The sequence below is a fragment of the Mercurialis annua genome, linkage group LG4 (genome assembly GCF_937616625.2).
Source record: "Mercurialis annua linkage group LG4, ddMerAnnu1.2, whole genome shotgun sequence".
NCBI classification, from domain to species: domain Eukaryota; kingdom Viridiplantae; phylum Streptophyta; class Magnoliopsida; order Malpighiales; family Euphorbiaceae; genus Mercurialis; species Mercurialis annua.
In genome coordinates this window covers 31,173,060-31,196,710 of record NC_065573.1, presented here as the reverse complement: position 1 = coordinate 31,196,710, position 23,651 = coordinate 31,173,060, and the positions used below count along the sequence as shown (strand labels likewise).

General features: G+C 32.6%; 5 protein-coding genes across 5 annotated transcripts; 4 read left to right on the top strand and 1 right to left on the bottom strand.

Moving 5' to 3' along the window:
• Window positions 1-3,916, top strand: LOC126677485 (uncharacterized). The gene is made up of 4 exons (XM_050372132.2): window positions 1-783; window positions 3,023-3,112; window positions 3,181-3,248; window positions 3,593-3,916. The coding sequence occupies exons 1-4, from the start codon at window positions 124-126 to the stop codon at window positions 3,729-3,731; spliced, it is 957 nt and encodes a 318-aa protein (XP_050228089.1). The 5' UTR covers window positions 1-123; the 3' UTR covers window positions 3,732-3,916.
• On the bottom strand, window positions 3,880-10,342 carry LOC126677484 (sugar transporter ERD6-like 6). Its single transcript, XM_050372131.2, has 18 exons — window positions 9,984-10,342; window positions 9,817-9,879; window positions 9,642-9,731; window positions 9,483-9,542; window positions 9,335-9,400; window positions 9,132-9,197; window positions 8,950-9,025; window positions 8,679-8,743; window positions 8,480-8,572; window positions 8,215-8,295; window positions 8,027-8,111; window positions 7,121-7,167; window positions 6,874-6,936; window positions 6,707-6,766; window positions 6,525-6,590; window positions 6,346-6,405; window positions 4,639-4,753; window positions 3,880-4,231 (listed from the first exon to the last, which is right to left on the bottom strand). Exons 1-18 carry the CDS (start codon window positions 10,170-10,172, stop codon window positions 4,119-4,121), a joined length of 1,458 nt encoding a protein of 485 aa, XP_050228088.1. The 5' UTR covers window positions 10,173-10,342; the 3' UTR covers window positions 3,880-4,118.
• A 4,953-nt stretch (window positions 10,343-15,295) lies between these two features.
• On the top strand, window positions 15,296-17,837 carry LOC126676597 (putative wall-associated receptor kinase-like 11). Its single transcript, XM_050370832.2, has 3 exons — window positions 15,296-16,210; window positions 16,301-16,462; window positions 16,555-17,837. Exons 1-3 carry the CDS (start codon window positions 15,409-15,411, stop codon window positions 17,727-17,729), a joined length of 2,139 nt encoding a protein of 712 aa, XP_050226789.1. The 5' UTR covers window positions 15,296-15,408; the 3' UTR covers window positions 17,730-17,837.
• A 271-nt stretch (window positions 17,838-18,108) lies between these two features.
• LOC126679455 (alkylbase DNA glycosidase-like protein mag2) lies at window positions 18,109-20,110 on the top strand. Its single transcript, XM_050374488.2, has 2 exons — window positions 18,109-19,066; window positions 19,616-20,110. The coding sequence occupies exon 1, from the start codon at window positions 18,180-18,182 to the stop codon at window positions 19,020-19,022; it is 843 nt and encodes a 280-aa protein (XP_050230445.1). The 5' UTR covers window positions 18,109-18,179; the 3' UTR covers window positions 19,023-19,066; window positions 19,616-20,110.
• Window positions 20,111-21,911: 1,801 nt separating this feature from the next.
• Window positions 21,912-23,541, top strand: LOC126677555 (oxygen-evolving enhancer protein 2, chloroplastic-like). The gene is made up of 4 exons (XM_050372230.1): window positions 21,912-22,253; window positions 22,347-22,576; window positions 22,739-22,789; window positions 23,127-23,541. The coding sequence occupies exons 1-4, from the start codon at window positions 22,010-22,012 to the stop codon at window positions 23,385-23,387; spliced, it is 786 nt and encodes a 261-aa protein (XP_050228187.1). The 5' UTR covers window positions 21,912-22,009; the 3' UTR covers window positions 23,388-23,541.
• The last annotated feature ends 110 nt before the right edge of the window (window positions 23,542-23,651 follow it).

Sequence of the window (23,651 nt, the reverse complement as noted above, 5' to 3'; positions counted from 1 at the left end):
TACCCAACACCAAACCATCTCTTCCTTTACTTTTAAAACCCATTATTTCACATTATTACATTTCTACAATATTACAACACAAGCACACACTTCGCATTCAAACACAAAGAAATAGAAGCACAAATGGTGAACCTCGTAGCAGCTCAAAAGCCCTTACTGCATGGCCTAATGAAAATGGCAGGGGTTAAACCCTACACACTCGAGATCGAGCCAGGCACAATCATGAACCTCTGGGTTCCCAACGAAACCATTCCAAACCCGAAAAAAGGCGAAAAATCTACCAAATCCCAAACCTTAAATAAACCTGAAAAACCAGTTGTTGTCCTAATCCATGGCTTTGCTGCAGAAGGTATTGTAACATGGCAATTCCAAGTTGGCGCTTTAGCCAAAAAGTACTCGGTCTACATCCCCGACCTTCTCTTCTTCGGCGGCTCTATCACCGATAAAACAGACCGGTCACCGACGTTTCAAGCTGAAACGTTGGTGAAGGGTTTAAAGAGGGTGGGAGTGGAGAAGTGTACGTTGGTGGGGTTTAGCTATGGCGGTATGGTAGCTTTCAAGATGGCTGAGATGTATCCTGAGCTAGTTGAAGCAATGGTTGTGTCTGGTTCGATCTTGGCTATGACCGACTCGATCAGTGATTCAACATTGAGTAGGCTTGGGTTCAAATCTTCGGCTGAGCTCTTGCTTCCGACTTGTGTGAAAGGACTTAAAGCTCTGCTTTCTGTAGCTGCTTACAAGAAGCTTTGGTTCCCTAATTTCCTTCACAAAGACTTTCTTGAGGTTTGCTTTGCATTGATTTATTTGTTTTCTATCTTCTATATCTTTTCCTTTCACTCTTTCTTCTTTGATTACTATACATATTTTTGATAAAAAAAAAAAAATTAATGCCATTACTTATGAGATTTCTATTTTACATGCGTGGTAAAGATTATTATTTTCTTAGAATGGAACTTTAATTATATATATATGAGGTTTTATCGTATATGTTACACCGGAACGCTGAAAAATAACAAAATAATACTACCTCCGTCCTTTAAAGTTTAAAAAATGAGAAATATATACTGTTAGTATTTTAATAATATAATGTGATTGAGTTTATTCACGGATGACTTAGTTGACGGAGTGCACCTAAAAAATCCAAAAAAAAAAACACAGTTTTTAGTGTTAGTTTAAAGACAAAACTGTTAAAATGTCCCTGTAATCTAATCTTATAAATTACTATTAAATATATAGTGGTTTTGATTTTTTTTAATTCTATCAATCCATAATGATTTACTTTAATAAATTAAAAGAACATTTAAAAATATAATTCGCTAATTAATTTCTTAATTCCTGTATTTTATAAATTTTTCTGTCTTTAAAGAACCGATGGAGAATCTTTTTATAATAATTAACTATAAATGCAAACTTTTTATTTAAAAGTGCTTTTGGAAATAATTAAAAATGAAACACTAAACCATAAAATTAGATAACTTTTCAAACAACATAGCCATGCATATAATTAAGTTAGGTAGATGATAATGTAATTGGAAAAAAAAGGGAGGAAAACCGAGAATTACAGCAGCTCCATTTTTATTTAATTTAGTAGAATAAAACTGAATTTTTTTTTATTTAAAAAAAAACTAAAATATTTTTTCAATTAGGTTGAATATATTTTACTAATTTATCCTGTGATAAAACATTTCACAGTAAACATCATGCATGAGAAATGGCATGAGTCTCAACATAAGAATTTCATGTGATTAGAATAAAAATACAAATGGAAAGGAGAAGATGTTAGGTAATGCTTCCAGTCACAGCACCTATACAACTAGAATATATCCAGACTTTAATGCCTTCACCTAGAATAACAGTAATATCTTTAACTTATTTTTGTAAATTATTACGTCGACACATTTGTTCCAAGAAATATAAAAAAAAAATCATGTTTTTTTACTTTTCATTCAAAATTACTATTATTCCTTATGATTAGGTCAAAATCACACTTTTTTATTGCAAATTTTGGAGAAAACAATATTTTAAATCTAATAAACCTCATGACTGTTGTGTTGTGATACTAATTTTTCAGAATTTAAAACCTTTTTTTTAGATTCAATAGAGAATATTTTGGCTTGAATGTTGAGATCATAGGAATATGTAGTAGACCCCCAAAAGAATTAATTGCATTAGTTGTAGTCCTAGAATTTTTCTTTCCTAATTTTCTTCACCTTTTTTTTATGTTTTTTGCTCTGAGTAGAAACAGTGGCATCATTGGGAAATTAGCATATACACGTAACAATTTAATTATTTCTAAGAAATCACTACTGCTCTTTACAGTCACTGATTCTGTGATGGATGCTGTCTAACATTTTAATTTTTGTAACCACTTAAATACAGGAGTATATGCAGTGTTTAGGAATCATTGTAACCAAAAATAATAAATAACAAAATTAAATTATTAAATAATCTAAAAGACAATTACATTCTTTTGGAAAAATTTAACCTTATTTAGCATTTAGTTTCATTTTGGAGCACTTGGGACTTCTACCATTACATTAATATATAAATTACAAAAATGAATTTATACTTGTATTTTTCAATATCATAAAAAAATTAAGCGGATATAAAATATTAATAAAAAAGTTTAGTTAATAAAAAAAATTCACTAAAATTATGAACATTTTGTGTTATTTGTTCTTGTAATTTTAAAATTAAATAATCATCTCCTAAAGTTATATTAAAATAACAATTTTTCTCCAACATTTTAATAAAATTAATATTTTTCCGGACATTTTAATTCCACGTAACTGAATCCTACCTAAATATAAAGAGAGAAACAGTAATGAAAATTAATCTCTAGAAAACAATTATAGAATATTGTTGTGTACCAATGTAAGCAGAGAGATATGATGAAGAAACCAAGAAATAAAATCTATAAATAAAACTGTCTACTGTTCTTGCTCAACCAACAAAAATACCTAATCAGTACTGTGTTATGTGGTCCTAAAGCAGTTAATTAACAATTATTGTCGTTTTATAGGTAATGTTTAATAACAGGAATGAGAGAGCTGAACTACTAGAAGGACTTGTTATTAGCAACAAAGACACTGCCATCCCTAAATTTCCTCAGGTAGGTAAGACAGTTATTGGTTTCATATTTTCTAATTGAGCATTTATATAGATTGTAATTCCTTGCAGAAAATACATCTTCTATGGGGCGAAAACGATGAAATATTCAATCTCGAACTTGCACAGAACATGAAAGGGTATTACTTCCAGAGTTGTTCCGCTGTTAATTTGTGTGGTCAAATAAATAAATTGTAATTTTTTTCGAAACCAAATCAAATTTATGAAAAAATAATATAATTCAAATCAAACCGGTCGATTTGGTTGATTTTTCAGTTCAGCTCAATTTTTTTTGTTTGTTTGTCCCAAAATTGAACTGAAATTTTTTACTTCCAAAACCAAACCCAAAAACTATTATATCTTCAATCCGCAAGCTTACCTAAAACCTACTGTCAAAACGACAATAACCTATTGTTAAACATCCCTATTCCTCTTGATACATGAAGCTCAGACAGGAAATAAAATGAATTTTGTTTAATTACAGGCAACTGGGAGAAAATGCAACATTTCAAGGAATAGAGAAAGCTGGGCATTTGGTTCATCTCGAAAGGCCGTGTGTCTACAACCGGCATCTCGAGAAGTTTCTTTCTTCCGTGCAAGAAGGGCATCGAGCAGAAAAGTAACACTGCTTATCTGTTTACTATACCCTTCTCTTTAGTTATGCTCCTCTTCTATTTGTAATCTTTTCCACTAGTTATGCTACCATTACATTCAGAAATCATAAATCACCTTTTGATCATCTATGAAGCAAACATGATGTTATCCAATGAATTTAAACAAAACTCCCCCACATTTTATTTTTCTTTTATTCATGTATCTTTTTTCTTTCTTTCTTTGTGTGTTTGTTTTAATTTGATTATCAAAAAAAAAAGTTACAAAACTTACACAAAGGAAAAATACAAATGAATACAACACATAATACATGTAAGGAAACACATAAGGAATCAATTAGCACAAATGAATGAAATAGCTGAAAGTTGAAACCAGATGACATACTTGAGCAAGCACTCTCATCTGAAGGATGATTGTATCTCTTCAAGAGTTCTCCCTTTGGTTTCCGGCACCCAAAGCGTCACAAAAACAACAGTAAATGCACTCACCACTGAGTAAATAGTAAAGGTCCCTGTAACAATTGGGCAATTTTCTTAACTCCGTGAACAATTGGGCAATTTTCTTAACTCCGTGTTATTAAATCCAGCTTGCACACACACCAAAACATGTACCCGGAATATAGACTTAAGTATTAATTTGTCCCCTCAACTCACACGTGATGGGCACTTAACATCAATTTTTTTATCAATTAATCCTTTGAACTTTTCAATTTTAATCAATTTTGAAAAATAACTGTAAGGGGCTAATTGTTGGAAAATTTGGACTAGTTGTTGATAAAATTACCAAGTTAAAGAGACAATTGCTAAAAAAACATTTTGGTTTTATATTGCTCATTACGTACAGGTTCAAAGAGCAAATTGACATTAAGTCCCGGAGTATATGTGCATGCAACAGCAAGAGAGAGAGAGAGAAAGATACCTGCACTAGTCCAACTCAACAAAAAGTTTGCAGTCATTGTGACAAGCCAAGATGTTAGCCAATTTGCCAGTGTTGCTACGCTGCCAGAAAGGCTCTTGATATTCACCGGCAGTATCTGAAATGTGATGAAAGTCAGAAAATTATTTTTCAATGGGATACTTAGGTTTGTATTCTGTATCCTGACATATCTTTCAAACAATATACAAAAAGCTTTTATTGAATATAATGATTTTATGTTTACAATATTTACTGACAAGGGAGACTATTCTGTAAGTTGTAGTTGACCAAGTCACCCTTTAATCTAACTTCACCTTTCCGACACCTTTCGTATAAATCGAATACCATAACTTATTTTAATAGGCAATTTGAAGCATCTATTAATTTTTCTTTTCAAACACAACATGCTCAAAGAAAATGTAGAAGCAGATGAAGAAATATGTTTTTCAATAAGCTGGTTTTAAAATGTTCATGCTTCGCTCTGAAAGAATTGAAAGTTCATTAAAAGTTTAGGTCCAACTGGGAGCTAAATTTAAAGGAACAAAATAGAAGTCAAGTAAACAAATACTCCCTCCGTCCCAATAGAGTTGTCCACTTTGGCCAAAAAAATTTGTCCCAAAACTCTTGTCCACTTCCAAAAAGTAACAATTTTAAAAATCTATCTTCCTATTCTATCCCTATTCAAATTTCCCTAATAAAGTAAATTGAAAGTGGGCCTTACATTAAATAAGGGTATTACAAGAAAAGTAAAGAAAAATTTAGAAGTTCCATAACAATAATTATGTTTTCTTAAACTGTGTGATAAAGGTAAAGTGGACAACTCTATTAGGACGGAGGGAGTATAAAACTATATGAGTAATGCTAAGTAGTAGGCCAACTACAGCTAGTAATTCATCACATATGGAATTGATGTTTTCGACATGGAAATCAAAAACACACAAATGGAGAACTATAGCCTGTTGTCATGGAAATCTAGAAAATGAAGAGACCATCTGAGACTTTATCAAAAGCATTAGTCCTCCTTCAGAAACTAATAGCAATATAACATTTAATACAATTGTCCTTCACGAGTCATAAGAATGTTCTCAAAACCGAAGAATTTGTGTGTCAATCATTCATCAATGCCATACTACAGGCTATTCATTCGAAAAAAGAAAAATCCCAGCTTCTCCACAGTCCATTCAGATGTGGAGACATCAAAGCATCCATAGTAAAGATGGTATCGGCTGTTTATGGAGTCAACTAAACTCAGTTAATAGCCTTTTCTCCTATTTAAGTTACAAAATTGCCAAGGTCATCCCAAGTTTCAGGTTGCTTTCTCGTGAAAATGAACCAATGTACTCGTATTACCAACTGGCGAACACATAATCATTTCACTCTTATAAAATATCAGGTTTGCACAGTTCATCGCTTCCAAGTTACTATATGCATTCTTAGTTGAGCTGGTAAAAACAGTTATATCCATTAAACACTCAGTTCTAGATGATAAGTCCTAATAGCATGTATAAATTAATTCTCAATTGCGTATTATCAAGTAGTTTATTATAAGATAAAAGCCCTAGGATAGCATCTACAAATCTAACCAGCTCCTGACTGTGCTTGTCAAATAGTATAGCACAAAACATATAACGTTTTATGTTATTTGGAAAGCAAGGCGCTTGATTTTTTTTTTTTGTTAAAATTCTTTTGAGATTGAGAAAACAATAGTACCTCAGACATTATAATCCAAGGAATAGCTCCAAGTCCAAGAGAGAAAAAAATTATCATTGCCTGCAATTATAGTTCACAAAATGAATTGAGAATCCTTGATAAACATTATGATGACAAATAATGGCATAGCAACTAAGCAATGTCAGATGCATGAAAGATGTAAACGAGAGAAAGCCTACCACGAGCCCCACAAGCGACAACACTCCCATTATGCCATACAAATTGGAGTCTTTTGAAATAGTTCCCTGGTGTCAACAATGCAGAAAATGAGGGTAAGGAAGGTATCAAAGCTACTTTAATATAATATTCAACAAATAGCTGCAAACATAATATGAAATAATATATGCATTCTGTGACAAACCTCTATATAGAAGGCAACCGCAACAAGAAGCAGGCTAACAGTCATTCCAGACGTAGATATCTGCACCCAGTTATTTGAAAGCATATAGTTATGTTTATTTTGTCCATTATCCTAAAAGGTGACGTTTCCCTTCTCAGTGAACATCCAAATTGCAGAATGATACTCACAATCAAGAGAAGCCTTCGTCCAGCTTTATCCATCAACCATGTAGTGACCCCAGTGGCAAGAACCTAGAAAATATTGATAGCTTCTTAGGTGATGGATTTGGTAGAAACTACAACCTATGCCATGGTTTTATCTTTTTCAATAGTTTCCCATTTCACTGGTAAGCCCAAAATACAGGGCATATCAACAAAGCTAATGCTCGGGGGAAAAGAATAACCATCATATTGAGTGTACCACCTAACAACTTACCTGAATAAACCCAAGTCCAACTGTAGCAAGATTACTTGAGGAAACACCTGTCAATTTGTCACATAGTAAACAATGATTTTGAGAAACATAGACCAGAAGGTAAATTAGATATACTACATTCATAACAGCACTATAGATGATTTTAGTATTTGTGCTCCAAGGCTAACTTTTTACCCTAAAAAAAAAACCAATCAAGCAAACTAGAATATTAGCAAGTCTAAATCTTCTAAGACTATGTTATCTGGTGAACCTCATACATAATCCAGATGTATCATGAGTTACAAGAGAGATCAAAAGGAGTATCAAACCAACATCGCCATTCAGCCTTTCAACTATCTGCCTCGGCATGGAATATTAAAGAGAAACTGGATAAAATAAGGGCGAATTAGCATTATACTAAAGGTGTTCTTTTTAACTGTGTGAAAGCTCAAATGTGTTAATCTATTTAGGACGAAAAGACTGATAAAGCAAAAACAAAAGAATCAACTTAATGATTATAAAGTAATTTAATACTACATTATATGGACTCGAAACAACTAAGAAACTGCAGGGTGGCTGGTGCTGCTAAGTTTTTTCTTACAAAAAAATCAAAGAACAAAAAAGAAACCAGTGCTATTCACATCCAAACTTAAAGCCATTATTAAAACTTTATCTGGCATTTAAACCAAATAAACTGGTCTGCCACAGTTTGTTTTGTATCCACATATCATGTTCTTATAGATCTCTTATTCACATGGCTCTACAGGCAATTGCCATCTAAAGGTCATATAGAGATGTGTCTGTGTGTCGCATATGGTAAGACATGGGAGGATAAGAATTTCGCAGTCAAGACATCACTTAAGCTCATTACCAGATTTTGAAACTAGAGAACAAAGCCAAAAAAAAGAAGGGTAAACAGGCACAAACCAGCACTTTCAAAGATTTTGCTGGAATAGAACAAAATTGCATTGATGCCACTGAGTTGCTGAAGCATAAGTAATCCAATTCCCACCTACATAATAAATCACTATCAACAATCAGGGTTCCACCATTTCAAGTAATTTTGAAAGAAGTTCTGCAGAAAAAAAAACAGATATCAAAACAAACCAGTCTACCATCAAAGGGAACCAATATCTTCTTCGTCTGAGATCTGCAAATCGGGTTGTTGTTCTCTTGGTTGATGAAGATACAGACTTCTGCAGAAAGTAAAGGGGTGGTGGTTCCATAAAAAAGGTTTAAAGATGCGATGTGAAATACATCCTTCTTTTGTCATTTAAAAATTCTTCATACAACTTTTATTTTATATTTAATTTATATGTCCAAGTTGATTTAAGTGAAAGAATCAAAAATTATAAAGATGGTGCCACTTCAGTTCCGTACCTTGATTTCATTCACTTCGGCAGAAATGTCTGTATCGAATCCCCGTAATACTTGCAAAGATGCTTCAAACTCCTCTGTCATCCCCATTTTTGCCTGCCAACCCAATCCCCACATAAGGAAATGAAAAGAGGATAAGAAAGAGAGATGTAAAGATATTATGAAATACTAAAGTCAACCACAATTAGTTCATGAAGCATACCAGCCAGCGAGGAGACTCTGGTATGAAAAACAAACCAGGTATTAAAATTAAGCAAGGCAAAGTTCCTGCACAACAACATGGATATGGATTGGTCAGAGTTTCTCCCACAAATATGACACATGAGTACATGCGTATACACAAACATTATTAGGAAATGCTGTTCAATATTCTTGTTCAAGTATGCATTCACAAAATTGTTATTGTTAGCATAACATAATGGTCTCTTTCCCCCACTTACTTAATGCATGCAAAGAATTTCAAGGGGGCTTACCTAAAACAGCTAGCAGCCTCCAATGTACAAAAAGTCCTAACAGATACGCGAGCAATATCCCCAGAGTAACTGAGAGCTATTAAATAAAGGCATGTTCAAGCAATTAATAACTAACATCACCAAAGCAACATAGCCAAAATTGATAAGAAGAGCACATCACTGATTTAGAAAGCATAACATACCTGATTAACTGATCCAAGACTTCCTCTCATGTTCTGAGGTGCTATCTCAGCTATATAGACTGGCACCTAAACAGAAATAGCCCAAATAAATTTTACAACTAAACCTAATTTATCCACCATCTTTTGAGGATGCATTTGCTACACTTTTAGGAACTGGGAATGGATAAAAAATGAATATAAATCTATGAGGTTTCAAGGCTTACCGTATATGAGATAATACCAACACCAAATCCTTCCAACAACCTTCCCATGAATAAAAATGAAGAATCCTGAAAGATATTATCAATGTCAAACTCATAAAGTAAACACAGACCTTAATAAGAAATCTCAAAGCATCAAAACACCACTCACTTTAGCAAAGGATATGCTTAACCATCCAATTATATTAGGGATTGCAGCAATCATCAGCGACTGACATTTAACATAAAACAAGAATATAGGCGACATGTCAATACCAATTAAACAGCAAATTGAACTCATAAGATTCAATCAAATTCAATGATAAATTACCCCTTTTCGGCCAATGTACTCAGCAATCTGACCACTTGAAATAGCTCCAACCATAGCGCCCACATTGGATAAAGAACCAAACAGAGAAAACTAAAAACAACAAATTCAATCTTATAATAAACAACGAAAAAGTAAATACTGAAAAAATAGAGACCAGATTAAAAAAAAGTCAAACCTCTGAAATTGAGAGATTAAGATCCTTAATGATTTCAGATTGCGTAGGCGAAGAATAACCACACTGGATTAGCAACAAAAACGAATCAAATTCTAAGATTAACTAAAAATGCAAACAAACAAATAAAATGAAACGAAAGAAAGAGTATAAGATGCGAATGTATTTACAGTGAAACCGAATTGGATGGGACCTAAGGCGACGATGAGGACACAAAGAACGACGGAGACAGCGCTGTCGCGAATGAACTGAGAGGAGGAGCCCATCATACTGGACTGGCGTGAGCTCATTCTATACCAGCTGCCGGTGTGAAGAAACGGTTTGCGAAGTCCATCGTCGCCTTCTTCTCGTGAACTCATCGTGAATCTCTCGTGATTGAAACTGATGCTGCTGCTGCTGCTTCTAGTTCAGAATCGACATGGACAGGGAGAAAGAATCACCAAAAGTCTTTCAAGAAAGTGGAGAGGCGATTTTGTTTGAAACGGTCGATCGGTTGCTGAGTTGGAACTCCCACGTGTTTTTGCTAAGATTAGACTTTAAATGGTTATGGATTGGATTGGCACGCCATTGGATTTTCTTTCGATTTTAACAAATTAAAATATTAGTTGAATTTTTTCATAAAAAAATTATATTGACTTAAAATTATATATAAATAGTACTAATAAATATATTCTAAATTATTGATATTATATTAACAAATTTTTAATTTTTTAGAATGTAAACATATTTATAAAAAATTATATGTTATCATTATATTGATGTATTTTTGTTATATTTTAATCCATATTATATTTTTTGAATTTAATATATTATTAATACATAAATGTTCACAAAGTAAGTGTTGTATGATTATTTTATTTTTTCTAAAATAAATGTTATGTTATTATTTTATACCTTTTCAAAATAAAAATTTAAATCACTCTTTAATTATTTAATTTGAATGTAAAGAACTAAAAAGTAAAACAATCAAGAGAATAAAGATGAAACGTTATGTGAAAGCTTGGTCTAATGACCAAGTCCTTCTACTGCATGAGGTCGGGAGTTTGAATCCAGATTCTTATTAAACCGTGATTTATTTTATTTAAATTTGAAAAATGCATATTAATTTTCGCTGACAACAAATTCAGAGTAGATTTATCTGATAAAAAAAGATGAACACATTGAAAATGCATTTCAAATTGATATAAATATGTTCGAACAATTGTTATTAGCTTTAGAATCAAACAATACGATAATAAAATCAAATTCATGTACTTACACTATAAAAAATACTGTATTTAATAACAATAATTTATAGTTAACTTTTTTTTACTGCTAAAATAATATTTTACAGTAATAATTTTAAAAGTTACTGCCTTAGTTAAGTTATAGCAATATTTTATAAAAAAATTATTATTAATTATTTAAAATAAGATTTTATTAGCAGAAATATGTCACCGTTGCTATATGTGAATAGCAACGATGTATTATTATTAGTAGTAAAAATATTACTGTTAATTTTAATATTTTTTGTAGTGTCAATATATGGGGTCATTCTACAGTACCACTTGCTCTTCTATACCATTTGTAATTGACACCTTTGGATGATTGTATTTTAATCCTGACCATTAATTTTCTTACCTGTTACCTGATTTGCAAGTTATATTAAGGATAATTTTATTTACAGTCCTAACTTTTATTTTTTCTTCCATTACAATCCTTATACTTTAATTAATAAGTAAAAATTCCTTATATTTTGTTTCTATGAATTACAAAAACTATAGATTCATAGATTTCAGTTTAAACTTTCCACCCACATAACGAAACGATTAGCAACAAACACAAGCTGCAAATTAAGAAAATTTGTAAAGTCCTTACAATATTAGACTTCCATGTTACTGGGTTTGTGGAATTATTTTCCTTTTATTTCTTCTAAAACTATACACCATGGTTTTTTTTTTTTTTTTTTTTTTGTCAAAGGCTAAATTTTATATATCAAAAGTGTAAAGAGTACAAGATTAAATGGCACCTCAACAATTTTGAGTGAGCCATTCTAAAACAGAATGATGAGAACTGCAAAAAGCAGTCATCGACCAGGGCTTTTTTAGCCACCAAATGGGCTACCCAATTACATTTGCGGTTAACATATTGAAACCTAATTTCCGTTAACCGGGAAACTAAGCTTAGTATGTCTTCCAATACTACTCCGGCATCTCTATCAGTGCTAGAGGAGGAATTGGATCATGGTTTCACTTCTCTTAAAACTGAATATATGATCTCTGGAATTCTAGCACATATTAAAATATGGCTGTAATAAGCAATAAATATAGCTTACTCAATATTTGTGAACTTGGAATTACTATCAATTCTGAAAGATTCACGGGTAAATCACAAGCTATACTGTAAAGTTCAATTACAAATAAAATTGGATTCCATTTAATGTATCTAGCCCCAAAAATTTAATCCAAGTAATTGATGGTAAGATTTGTAACAGAAGAGGCGAGTCCCTTGAACATGTGGACAAACTTCCGATTTTATTTAACATTTCATGTTATCATACCCCTAACTTGAAACATTTATGATGGTAGGAGAATAACCTCTAACTTTTGAATCTATTAAATGTAGATTTGATTTCGATTCTTCAAAATCCTTGACCAATTTTGGCTCAACCGCATCAAAAGTTGGTCTTGACTCTCCATCCTCAGTTGTCTTAAATCCTTCATATCCTTTGTAGTAAATTAAGTTAATTACATTCTCATCCAATTGCTAAAGAGAGGTTGAGCAATGCAGAAGTTATACTTGTTAGTTTGGATAGCTCCAATAATTCTTAAAAAGATTAGTTGCTACTTAATTTTAGGCATGAGAAAAATGGTGAAATTTGTTGCTCTACTGCCACATCGTAGTTGTTTTCTTTGCTGGGTGGTGGTGGTTACAGCGGGTGGTGATGGCTGTGGCGGTGTACGGTGATGCCGTGGTAAACTTGAAAGGAAGATAAAAAAATTGCTGTAAATAAGTATGTTATACGCATGTTATAAAAGGTTAAAATTACCTCCTTGTTCGGATGGTAACTGGCTACAGCAGGTCAAAAAGTATATGGGTATGTAAACTGCCGTGGTACCGTAGATCAAGCCCAATATATGTTGTCCACATATCGAATATTTATTTAATTCATTGTATTACATGTTGTCCGTATACAGTGAATTGATTTCAAAAAAATAAAAAAAAGACATTGAATATATATGGACAACACGTATTGGACACATGCAGATGGTGTGCGTGACAAGCACATGATAAATCTTGGATTAACATAAGACAAATGCGAGATAAATACATGTATTGAACAAGGAAGCTCATAATGTTGCTCAATTTAGTAAACGTTCTTGTATACCTTTGTTTAGTTAGGGATAAATTGTTAGTTTTAGGTCTGTATGCTGCGGTTTTTTACCTTAACTAGTTTCGCATTACGTGATATGCACGTGGCTCGTAACGTAACTCCTCAATGAACATATTAATAAATTTATTATAATTATATCAATTTTTTGTTTAAAATTAATATTAAATTAGTTAAGAATTTTTGTAAAAGTAAATAAATATAATATATTCGGTTATTAAATTTTCTTCTTTTTATTTTATAATAATCATAATTAAATAATTAATTTAATTTTATTAATAATATCTTTAAAAATAATAAGATAGAAATTTAAATAATAATATATTGATCAAATACAGTATTTTAATTTTGTAGTTCAATCAAACTAAAAGATAGGTATTCCTATTAATTTGGAGACAATTTAGCTTTTTTTACATACTAAAATTTGAATTGGAGATAATTTAGCTACCTATTCTAATTAGGACTTTAATTACAATAGTGATTAATTAAATATCTAATTAGTTAATGACTATAAAATCTTTATTTAGTAGTAAACTGAAAATGATTATTCAGTAAATTTGTCTGTCCCCCCATCCGTACTTTTATATATAGTATAGATATAGATAGATAGATAGATAGATAGATAGATATCATAATCCTTTTGATCAAAAAGAAAAAAGAAAAAATACGCAATGTGTTGAAGTGGATAATACTTAAAAGGGAAATTTTGAAAGTCAAAATGGTAATTTGGTAACTCAAGAAAATAAGTATAACATTCACTTATATTTGTTTCCATAAAATATAGGTAAAGACTACAATTATTTTATATCTTATTTTATTTATTTGACCATGAGATGAATGTGATAAAAATTCATTCAACAATGATAAATAAATAAAGTAAAATTTACATTGTAAAAAGTAAAATAATTACAAAAAAGTCCAAAAATGCAATAACTAAAAAGATCCTACGAAATTGTTTTGATGTTACCACCGCACTTTTCAACGTTGCTAACCCATTAATTCTAATAAGATATATTAAATTTTGTTTTGAATAAACATGCCTTCCCTCTATATCTCATTTACTTTAGCAAGATTAAATTTTTTAGTTCTTCTTCAGCGATTTTTGCAAGAACCGGCCGGTTAGGACAGTTTCACCGGTTTTTGGGTTTTTTTGGTTTTTCCGGACCTTTCCGGTTTAAAATGGTTGAATCAGATATCTAGTATTATGGGTAAAATTGAACCGGCCGGGCTGGTCCACTTTCTAAAATACGTTATATAAGTACATAAACTTGTATGCAGAATTAAATACTTGAATGGAATGTAAAGATACTTTATTCAGTATCTTCTAAAATAATTTTGAGCATATTTCATAAAAAAATTCAACAAGTTAAAGTTTATCAATGATATATAATTTCTATTATATCAATGATATATAATTTATATTAAAATATCTAAATTGCTAAGTATGTGATCAATAAGTGTCGGTTATCAATCATAAGTACTATCAAGTTTTGTTTTTGTTACTGATTAGCTATAGCTGATAGCCAACAAACAAGTAAAGTTTGAATTTTATACCGTTTCCAAGAGAATATAATTGAACTGACTCTAAAACATTAAAGATGTATTTAGAATTAAAAAAATTCCAAAATGAGCTTGTTCGAATGTAAAAATTAGGGGTTAAATTTTATATTTCCCTTAGGATTTTAAAATCTGCGAAAGACTTTCATATTATCCATTTTTATTTCAATTGGTTTTAAAGTGCATGTTTCACTTTTTAAGTGCTTGGCTACCAAATTTGTGGGTGCATTTTGACAAATGATAACTGGAAGAAAGAAATATGAGTTTTCTTTCCCACTTACTTTCAACCAACTTTTGAAAGTAATGCAATAAAGGATGCATAAAGATAAATTTTAATGTTATCTTTGAGGACAAAAGTTATTAAAAATGGCCAACAATAACACCACATGCCTCATAATCAAAATATAAAAAAGATTCTAATCTTCCACTGTGTTTTAAACTTGTATTCATAATTGTAGCTCACAAAGTAAAAGTTGTGAAGACGAATGGAAAATGATTAGTGGATAAATAAATAGTTTCAGAATTCAATATTGGCAGGCTAGAGTTCTTAAACTAATACATAGTTACCATGTGCTTTAGTGCTTTAGCCTGGTGGTAGAACTTTCCTCCATGAGTGTGGGGACGCATACTAAAACTTAATAATGTTAGCTTATTAATACCATAATATTATGTTAGCTTCAACTCCAAATCTTTATCTGCAAAAAACAGAAAGAATGCAAACGAAAAGCCCGAAATTAACGATGGCGCTCGAGGTCATCGTTTTGATACTGCTATGGCTAATAGAAGCAAAAGCAGCAAGCACAACTCCAAGGCCATTATGTCAAGTTTCATGCGGTAACAATGTGCAAATACCATTTCCTTTTGGAATTGGAAAAGGTTGTTATATGAATAAGAATTTCGAGGTACGTTGCAACAATTCAAGGCCTTTCTTGATTAGCATTGGCATGGAATTGCTGGAGTTTCAAACAGATTACTCTTTTATTGCCAACAATCCTGTTATTCATTCGAGTTGCAGCAATAAATCCTCTACTGCTGCAACGATTTCATTGGAAGGCACTCCGTTTTACTATTCAAAATTCATAAATGACTTCACAGCGACGGGCTGTAATAATCATGCTGTTCTTATTCTTCATAATGGTACTAAAACAGTAGGGTGCAACTCAGCCTGTCGAAACGGAACCAGAAGTAGCTGTACGGCAACTCTTCCTCCTTATCTACAGTCTTTTCAAGTAAACATGACAAGTTTTTCTAGTAATCATAGTAGCTGCAGATCTGCCTTCATTTCTGTTCCGAATTGGATTGAATCTCAGCCGAAAAATATTATTGGTGATTATTCCCCTGCAGAGTTCATATGGGGAGATCCTAAAGGGAGTTGTGACATAAGTAAGATAGCTGACAGGAACTGTACTTCTAGCAATTGTTGGGCACAACTCAGCACAAATCAATTTTGTATATGTTCAGAATGCCAAGGTAACAGAATTTTGTTTTTCTGATTGGTAACTTAGTTGTTTGAAGTTTGAGGTGAAAAAGTATTAAATTTCTCTTCTTGTTTTGTGATAGATGTGGGAAAATGCACAGATCCAAAGAACTTTATGTGTAGCCTGTATTACCTCTATAACCCGGCAGACAAAAAATACATGTGTCCTCCAGGGTATAAGGAATCAGATACTATTTGCTTCCCTGATTTTGGTGGAAAATCTCGGATGAAAGCCATCCTCATAGGTTAGTAATGAAACGAAATATTATTTTCGAGTTTCTGTTTCCGTGCAATTTTAATGATGTATTCGGACATAAATTATCTGTTACTTGTGCAGGTTGTGGATCAGGTTTCGGATCTTTGTTAGTACTTACGGGTATATGGTCTCTGTACAAGATAATAAAGAGAAGACGAGCAATGAAGCAGAAGCAAAATTTCTTCAAAAGGAATGGTGGATTGTTACTAGAACAACAGCTGTGCTCTTCAAACAATCATGTTGATAAAACAAAGCTGTTCACTTCCACTGAATTAGAGCACGCTACGGATAACTATCATAAAAATCGAATCCTCGGTCATGGAGGTCAAGGAACTGTCTACAAAGGAATGTTGACTGATGGAAAAGTTGTTGCTATTAAGAAATCTAAAAAAGTTGATGAAGATAAGCTCGCGCAGTTCATCAATGAGGTGGTGATTTTGTCGCAAATCAACCATAGAAATGTGGTTAAACTGATCGGATGCTGTCTGGAAACGGAAGTGCCTATGCTGGTCTATGAGTTCATTCCAAATGGAACACTCTTTGATTATTTACAACATCCAGATGAAGAGTTGGCATTTACTTGGGAGATTCGTATTCGGATTGCTGCTGAAATTGCAGGCGCTCTTGCCTATCTACATTCATCAGCCTCTACGCCTATTTATCATCGCGATATCAAATCCTCAAACATACTTTTGGATGATAAATACAGAGCAAAATTAGCGGATTTCGGAACTTCTAGATCGATTTCTATAGAGGACACACACGTGACTACTCGAGTACAAGGAACTTTTGGATACTTGGATCCTGAATTCTTCCAGTCAAGCCAGTTTACTGACAAAAGTGATGTTTATAGTTTTGGAGTAGTGCTTGCAGAGCTTTTAACGGGTGAAAAACCTGTATTTTCGTCGTCGCGGTCCACTGATTGCAGGAGTTTAGCGACGCATTTTCTACGATCAATGGAGGGAGAGAATCGTTTGTTTGAAATTCTTGATGCTTTAGTTCTGAAGGAGAGTAAGAAGGAACAGATCGTTGCGACTGCAAAGCTGGCTAAGAGATGCTTGAACTTGAATGGTAGAATGAGACCTACCATGAAGACGGTGGCATTGGAGTTGGAAGGGATTAGGAGAGGTTCTTGTATAGTTGAAGAACAAGCTTATGATGTGGTTGACATTAGTGAATCGTCACGCTTGTGGGATATTGCTTCATCTTCTTCCCATTTAGAGGAGCAAACTTTAGTTCATCATTATACTTTATGACTTGTGATACATATATAATAGGATAGAACGTTGTTGTTTAGATTTGTATTATCTATATATTAAAATTTTAATAAAAAATTAACTATCCATTAATTTATATTTGAAAGACGGTAAGAACTGCAATGAGTGAACCTGAAAAATCTGGAAACCATGCCAATTACTGAAATAAGATATTAATATTAAGAGCTGCGTCGAAATTGATTTTCATCAAATTAGACGGTGGTGGCCGTCACTGTTACACCTGCATATCCTAATTATTAACCTTAAATGAGACTTGATTTGTTATAAATAATTAAAATTTCATGTTACTATAATACTATGTCTTACTTAAATTTAAAAATCAACTTATAATAATATCAAAACATAGACAAATTTGATTATATTAGAAGGTTGCAAAAATAATATAATTAGGCATTACCACAATTGGCTGCTGGCATTCTTGCACACAAGATGGGTAAGCCTGTAACCCGATCGCTTTCTCGTTCGTTGAATGAACCCTTGTGTCCTGCACAAACCTCGTCATCAAACACCTTCAATATCCCACCAACCAAATTACACTTCCGACAAAGAAAAATCCGAAAACCCTCCATCAAGAATATCACCGCCACCATAACCAAAACCACCACCACTTCCCATCGCCTCTCCACAATCACTAAACCCTTATCCGTCACCGGCGAAATTGACCGCGCTCTTCAACATCTACAAAACTCGGACCCTCTCCTTAAAACTCTGATAAGTGATTCTAAACAACCCACTTTCGAATCCAACACCTCCCCTTTTTTATCCCTATCAAGAAGCATTCTCTACCAGCAGCTCGCTATTAATGCAGCAAAATCAATTTACACCCGCTTTCTCACCCTCTGCGGAGGCGAATCCGGGTTAAAACCCGAGAAAATCCTCTCCTTATCTGCTCAACAGCTTCGAGAAATCGGGGTTTCGGGTCGGAAAGCGAGTTACCTTCATGATCTAGCGGAGAAATACAGAAATGGGGCTCTCTCAGACTCTTTAATACTTGAAATGAATGATGAAATGCTTTTGACTAGCTTGACTGCAGTTAAGGGAATTGGGGTTTGGTCTGTGCATATGTTTATGATCTTTTCATTACACAGACCTGATGTCTTGCCGGTGGGTGATCTTGGTGTGAGGAAAGGAGTGCAGAGTTTGTATGGGCTTAAGGAGCTACCGCAGCCGTTAATAATGGAACAGCTTTGTGAGAAGTGGAGGCCTTATAGGTCTGTTGGGTCCTGGTATATGTGGAGGTTAATGGAAGCTAAGAAGTTGGCTTCTGGCTGAAAAGTCAGACTGTTGTCTAAGCTTTGGATTGTTCAGTTGTTATTGTAAGATTTAAACTGCCGATGAACTAGATTTTTGCTGATTTGTTGTTTGATTGTTGATTGTATTTTTTTCAGAATGGCGGAATTGTGATTATAGCATTGGTATGGCAGTAAAGTTGGAATTGTTGATTCTGAATGTTGTTTTAGCTATTACAAAATTGGAATGATCAAAACATGTAAATATTGTTCGTGTTCTGATTTTGATCAACTTTATTTATTCATCAATTATAACTACAATACTTAGCATATCTCGTATACTTGATTTTTTTAGGGTCTTTTAACTGAGCAAATGAGTTTAGTTTCTGGATACACAGCACTCTTTTGTTAAGAAGTAGATATTTCAATTCACTATTCACGGTCCATGTTTTTTTTCTTCTGCATTTGCATTTACTTTGTGCTATCACTATTCACGGTCCATGTTATCACTCTTCATGGGGTTGTCTTTATTGTTAGTAATTTAAGTATAATCATATCGAGATTTTGATGTTGGTTTCAGTTTTGGATGATAATTAATATCATGTCTATTGATTGTTTTTTAATTCTCCTTTATAGGTATCAAAGTTGGGCTCTGATATTGAGTTATCGTTCTGGAGTCCGTCTCTGTTGTCAATTAGCGACTCTAAGACGTTTTAGACCAGTTTTATCACATCTCATACTACAGAAATATCAGACAGAAACAAAAAGGTGATGTCTAACCGTTACATTATGAATAGAATTGCCTGAAGTGTAGAAATGGACTTGTCACATACTTGATAACTTAGAGCACTTTATGATACAACAAATCCTAGGTTCAAACACACTAATTTTCTTCAGGTGTCCCATTAGAGTATGCTGATATTGATTATATGTTTCTTGAGGTAATTTGTATTATTTTACTAGTTTAGTGTGTTCTTAATCATGTGTTGGTGATAGAGCTAATTGAATGTGTAACCAGTCAGAAGTTTGAAAATTGTTAATTGCTAAGGCCAAGTGCAATATGTTAATAGTCTTATGGTAATGGTTATAGTATGATAATGAAGCGTTTATGAAAATACAATGAGTTTCTCACCTGGTTTTAAGGTTAATAACATGAGATAGTTTCAAATGCTGCATTTCAGGTTAAGAAATTATTTAATTTTGATGTTGTACATTCAGCCAAATTTCAAGGTTTGAAACGAGTAATTTGTTCAGGTCTTCATTACTTCGATGGCTTTATATAGATTGCAATAGTAAGAAGGCTTGATCACTCAAAATATTCAATCTTTTTTATTTTATTCAATCTATGGCTCAACTTTTTGTAGTCTGATTTCGATAAACACGTTTTAATTATAACCAACTATTCAAATTAAAGACATATGTATCATAAATATATGGCTTAATTCCTTAAAAAAAACCCACCTTGTACTTTTTCTTCGTTTATACCCTGACCTTGTAAAAACACCATTTGTACCCAATTTTGGATTTTTATGTTTCATCCCTACCCAAAAACATTAAATTGTACTTTTTTCATTTGAAAGCGAGTTTAAAACATACTTTTTTCTATTTTAAAAAATACAAATAAATTCTTAAACTTAAAAAATAATCAAATACATCCAAATAATTAATTAATTTTTTTAATTTTATAAATAATAAAAAAATTAAAAAAAATTATTATTTTTTTTATTTGTTTTTGTCGGAAATATTTTTAAAAAAAATTAAAAAAATTCGGAAATATTTTTAAAAAAATTATGATTATTTTTAATTTTTTTGAAGAAGATGATATTTCTGTACTATTAATAACATTAATATCTAATTAGTATATAAGTTAAAAATGAAGGATTGTTTTAAACTCTTTTTTAAATGAAAAGAGTACAATTTAATGCTTTTGGGTAGAGATGAAATATAAAAACTCAAAGTTGGGTACAAATGGTATTTTTACAAGGTCAGGGTATAAACGAAAAAAAAATGTAAGGTGGGATTTTTTAAGGAATTAAGCCTAAATATATAAAACTTTTTCAAGTTTTTTGAATTATGACTAAATTTTTTAATTTTGTGGTAACCTAATTTTGATAAGTATTTTTTGATTAATAAAACATTAAATTTGGTTATAACCAAAAAAGATAAAATGTTTTGTTTATATTATAATTATGTCTAGTTTGCTACCATTAAATTATACTTGCTGAAATTGGACTATAATTAATAAAATCTAAAAATTTAGTCATGAATAAAAAAATTTGGTTTAGCCTATTAAGAGTATTATTTTTCTCACAATAATTTTTAAGAGTTATTTGCATATAAAATTTTAACATTTTGCGTTTGTACCGATTAAAGTGCAATATCTAAAACTTGAAAAAAAAAAAGAGGGCCCAGCCTTTCATTTCTTGCACATTTTCTAGCATAATATATTTTTTTCCTCACAAAATGATGTCGTTTTGACGGTTTTTAATGAGTGAAATTACGTCGGATAATGATTTCAGATGGTAAAATGTTGAACAATGAAAGGTTAGACATTTTCATGTCAAGTTTTTAAAGTTGTGCTAAAATCTCTACAATTGCAAAAGATTGAGATTTTATATGCAAACAATCATATTGTTAATGTTTCAAAAGCTATGATCTACATTTGTTTATTCAGGAGTATATTGGACTACGAATGTTACAATGTGCATTTGTATACATATTTAATTTGATGGAAACATTTCTATATAATAGGTAATTTTAGAAATCATGATTAATCTAGAAAAAAATTGAATGCTACAAAGAGGAAAATTAAAAGGCATAAGTGACACATGGCAGCATGAGGACCAATAGAACGTTATCCAACATCCAAAAATCTGATCCATCTCATCATCCAATATCCAACATCAACGATTTCCCTTCACATACACAAATCAACCAATTACATTTTTTCTGGTTCTTAACAGATATCATCATTATTTTGGACACTTTACACATCTAAACCAAGTGAGTGAGAGTCAAGAAGAAAAGAAAATGGCTTCAACAGCTTGTTTCTTGCACCACACTGCACTTACTACTCCTAATAGATTATCTTCTTCAACATCTCAGCGTCAAGTTTCCAACGTTAAGCCCGCGCAGTTCATCTGCAGAGCCTCGAATAAGCAGGCCGAGGAGGATGTTAGCCTTGTCTCTCGACGGTTAGCTCTCACAGTTCTCATTGGCGCCGCCGCCATTGGCTCCAAGGTTTCTCCTGCTGATGCTGCCTACGGTGAAGCTGGTAAGTAATAGTCATAATTACTGTCATCTTATGAGAGTAGGTTTATATTGCTAAGATTGTGTAATGAGCAGAGAAGAAACACTTTTGATGCAGCGAATGTGTTTGGAAAGCCAAAGAACACAGAATTCGTGCAGTACAATGGAGATGGATTCAAGTTGTCAATTCCATCAAAATGGAACCCTAGCAAAGAGGTGGAGTATCCTGGTCAGGTTCTTAGGTATGAAGATAATGGTGATTCTGTCAGCAATCTCTCTGTCATGATCACCCCTACTGATAAGAAATCCATCGCCGATTATGGCTCCCCCGAAGAATTTCTTTCCAAGGTAATTCTATTACATTCTATTGATGGCGAGAGTTTAATTTCCAAACAAAATGTTAATTTGGACTAATTGATACACATTAATAAGTTATGTGTTCCGTGCAAGTTTTAGGTGTAAACTGTTACTTATTGTTACCTCACCACTACTCTGTTTGGGTGGCTGCAGGTGGATTATTTGCTAGGCAAACAGGCTTACTCTGGATTAACTGCTTCTGAGGTACTATAATTAATATAATGGTTTTCCCCCTAAACTATGGCTTCTATGGATCATATGGTGTTGTATTAGTCGTATTAATTGTATTAGTTGTGTTACTTGTTTGTCTTTAACGTATGTTAGGTTGATAATTTTGACACGATTAGTTGAACTCTAATCGTGTCAACACAGTGGATCGACACGATTCGAACACTATTAGCCAATCCATTTTGACACCCTTATATCTTGATAAACCAAAACTCTATATTTACAAATGAAATTCTGATAAATTTAGTGAAATTCATACGCATTCCTAAACTCAACACCTTGTAATTTTGGGAGCATGAAACTGATGATGCAGGGTGGTTTTGACGCCAACGCGGTGGCGACTGCAAACATATTAGAAACTGCAACACCAGAGGTTGGAGGGACACAATATTACTCCATATCGGTGCTAACAAGGACTGCAGATGGAGATGAAGGAGGAAAACATCAGCTGATAACAGCTACCGTTAAAGATGGAAAACTCTATATTTGCAAGGCACAAGCCGGAGACAAGCGGTGGTTCAAGGGAGCTAAAAAGTTTGTAGAGACTGCCACCAGTTCCTTTAGTGTTGCTTAAACATCATCACATTACACCCATTTTCCTGTATGTAAATCAAATTCATGTATGAATATGGTGTTTCTTATCAGAGATTCTCTTCTATATTTTTGTTTTTGCAACTAGGAGGTGTTGGGGCTATAATAAACAACCTAAGGACCTCGTGTTTTTTCAATTTTACGCTTTCTTCGGGTAGAGTCTAAATAATTCACAGTACAATTTTATCTTTCAATTCAATCAATTCCGGTGTTACGTATGACTAGTACTTTTGATAGCGACCAATTA

Excerpts from the sequence above, each read along its gene's own strand:
- LOC126677484 (XM_050372131.2), bottom strand. The coding sequence starts at position 10,172 with ATGAGTTCACGAGAAGAAGGCGACGATGGACTTCGCAAACCGTTTCTT. Across the intron at positions 7,168-8,026 it reads CAAAATCTTTGAAAGTGCTG|GTGTTTCCTCAAGTAATCTT; the intron begins GTTTGTGCCTGT and ends ACAAATTGACAG. Across the intron at positions 6,767-6,873 it reads GACGAAGGCTTCTCTTGATT|ATATCTACGTCTGGAATGAC; the intron begins GTGAGTATCATT and ends AACTGGGTGCAG.
- LOC126677555 (XM_050372230.1), top strand. The coding sequence starts at position 22,010 with ATGGCTTCAACAGCTTGTTTCTTGCACCACACTGCACTTACTACTCCT. Across the intron at positions 22,254-22,346 it reads TGCTGCCTACGGTGAAGCTG|CGAATGTGTTTGGAAAGCCA; the intron begins GTAAGTAATAGT and ends CTTTTGATGCAG. Across the intron at positions 22,577-22,738 it reads CCGAAGAATTTCTTTCCAAG|GTGGATTATTTGCTAGGCAA; the intron begins GTAATTCTATTA and ends GGGTGGCTGCAG.
- LOC126677485 (XM_050372132.2), top strand. The coding sequence starts at position 124 with ATGGTGAACCTCGTAGCAGCTCAAAAGCCCTTACTGCATGGCCTAATG. Across the intron at positions 3,113-3,180 it reads CCATCCCTAAATTTCCTCAG|AAAATACATCTTCTATGGGG; the intron begins GTAGGTAAGACA and ends AATTCCTTGCAG. Across the intron at positions 3,249-3,592 it reads CTTGCACAGAACATGAAAGG|GCAACTGGGAGAAAATGCAA; the intron begins GTATTACTTCCA and ends GTTTAATTACAG.
- LOC126679455 (XM_050374488.2), top strand. The coding sequence starts at position 18,180 with ATGGGTAAGCCTGTAACCCGATCGCTTTCTCGTTCGTTGAATGAACCC.
- LOC126676597 (XM_050370832.2), top strand. The coding sequence starts at position 15,409 with ATGTTAGCTTCAACTCCAAATCTTTATCTGCAAAAAACAGAAAGAATG. Across the intron at positions 16,211-16,300 it reads TATATGTTCAGAATGCCAAG|ATGTGGGAAAATGCACAGAT; the intron begins GTAACAGAATTT and ends GTTTTGTGATAG. Across the intron at positions 16,463-16,554 it reads GATGAAAGCCATCCTCATAG|GTTGTGGATCAGGTTTCGGA; the intron begins GTTAGTAATGAA and ends TTACTTGTGCAG.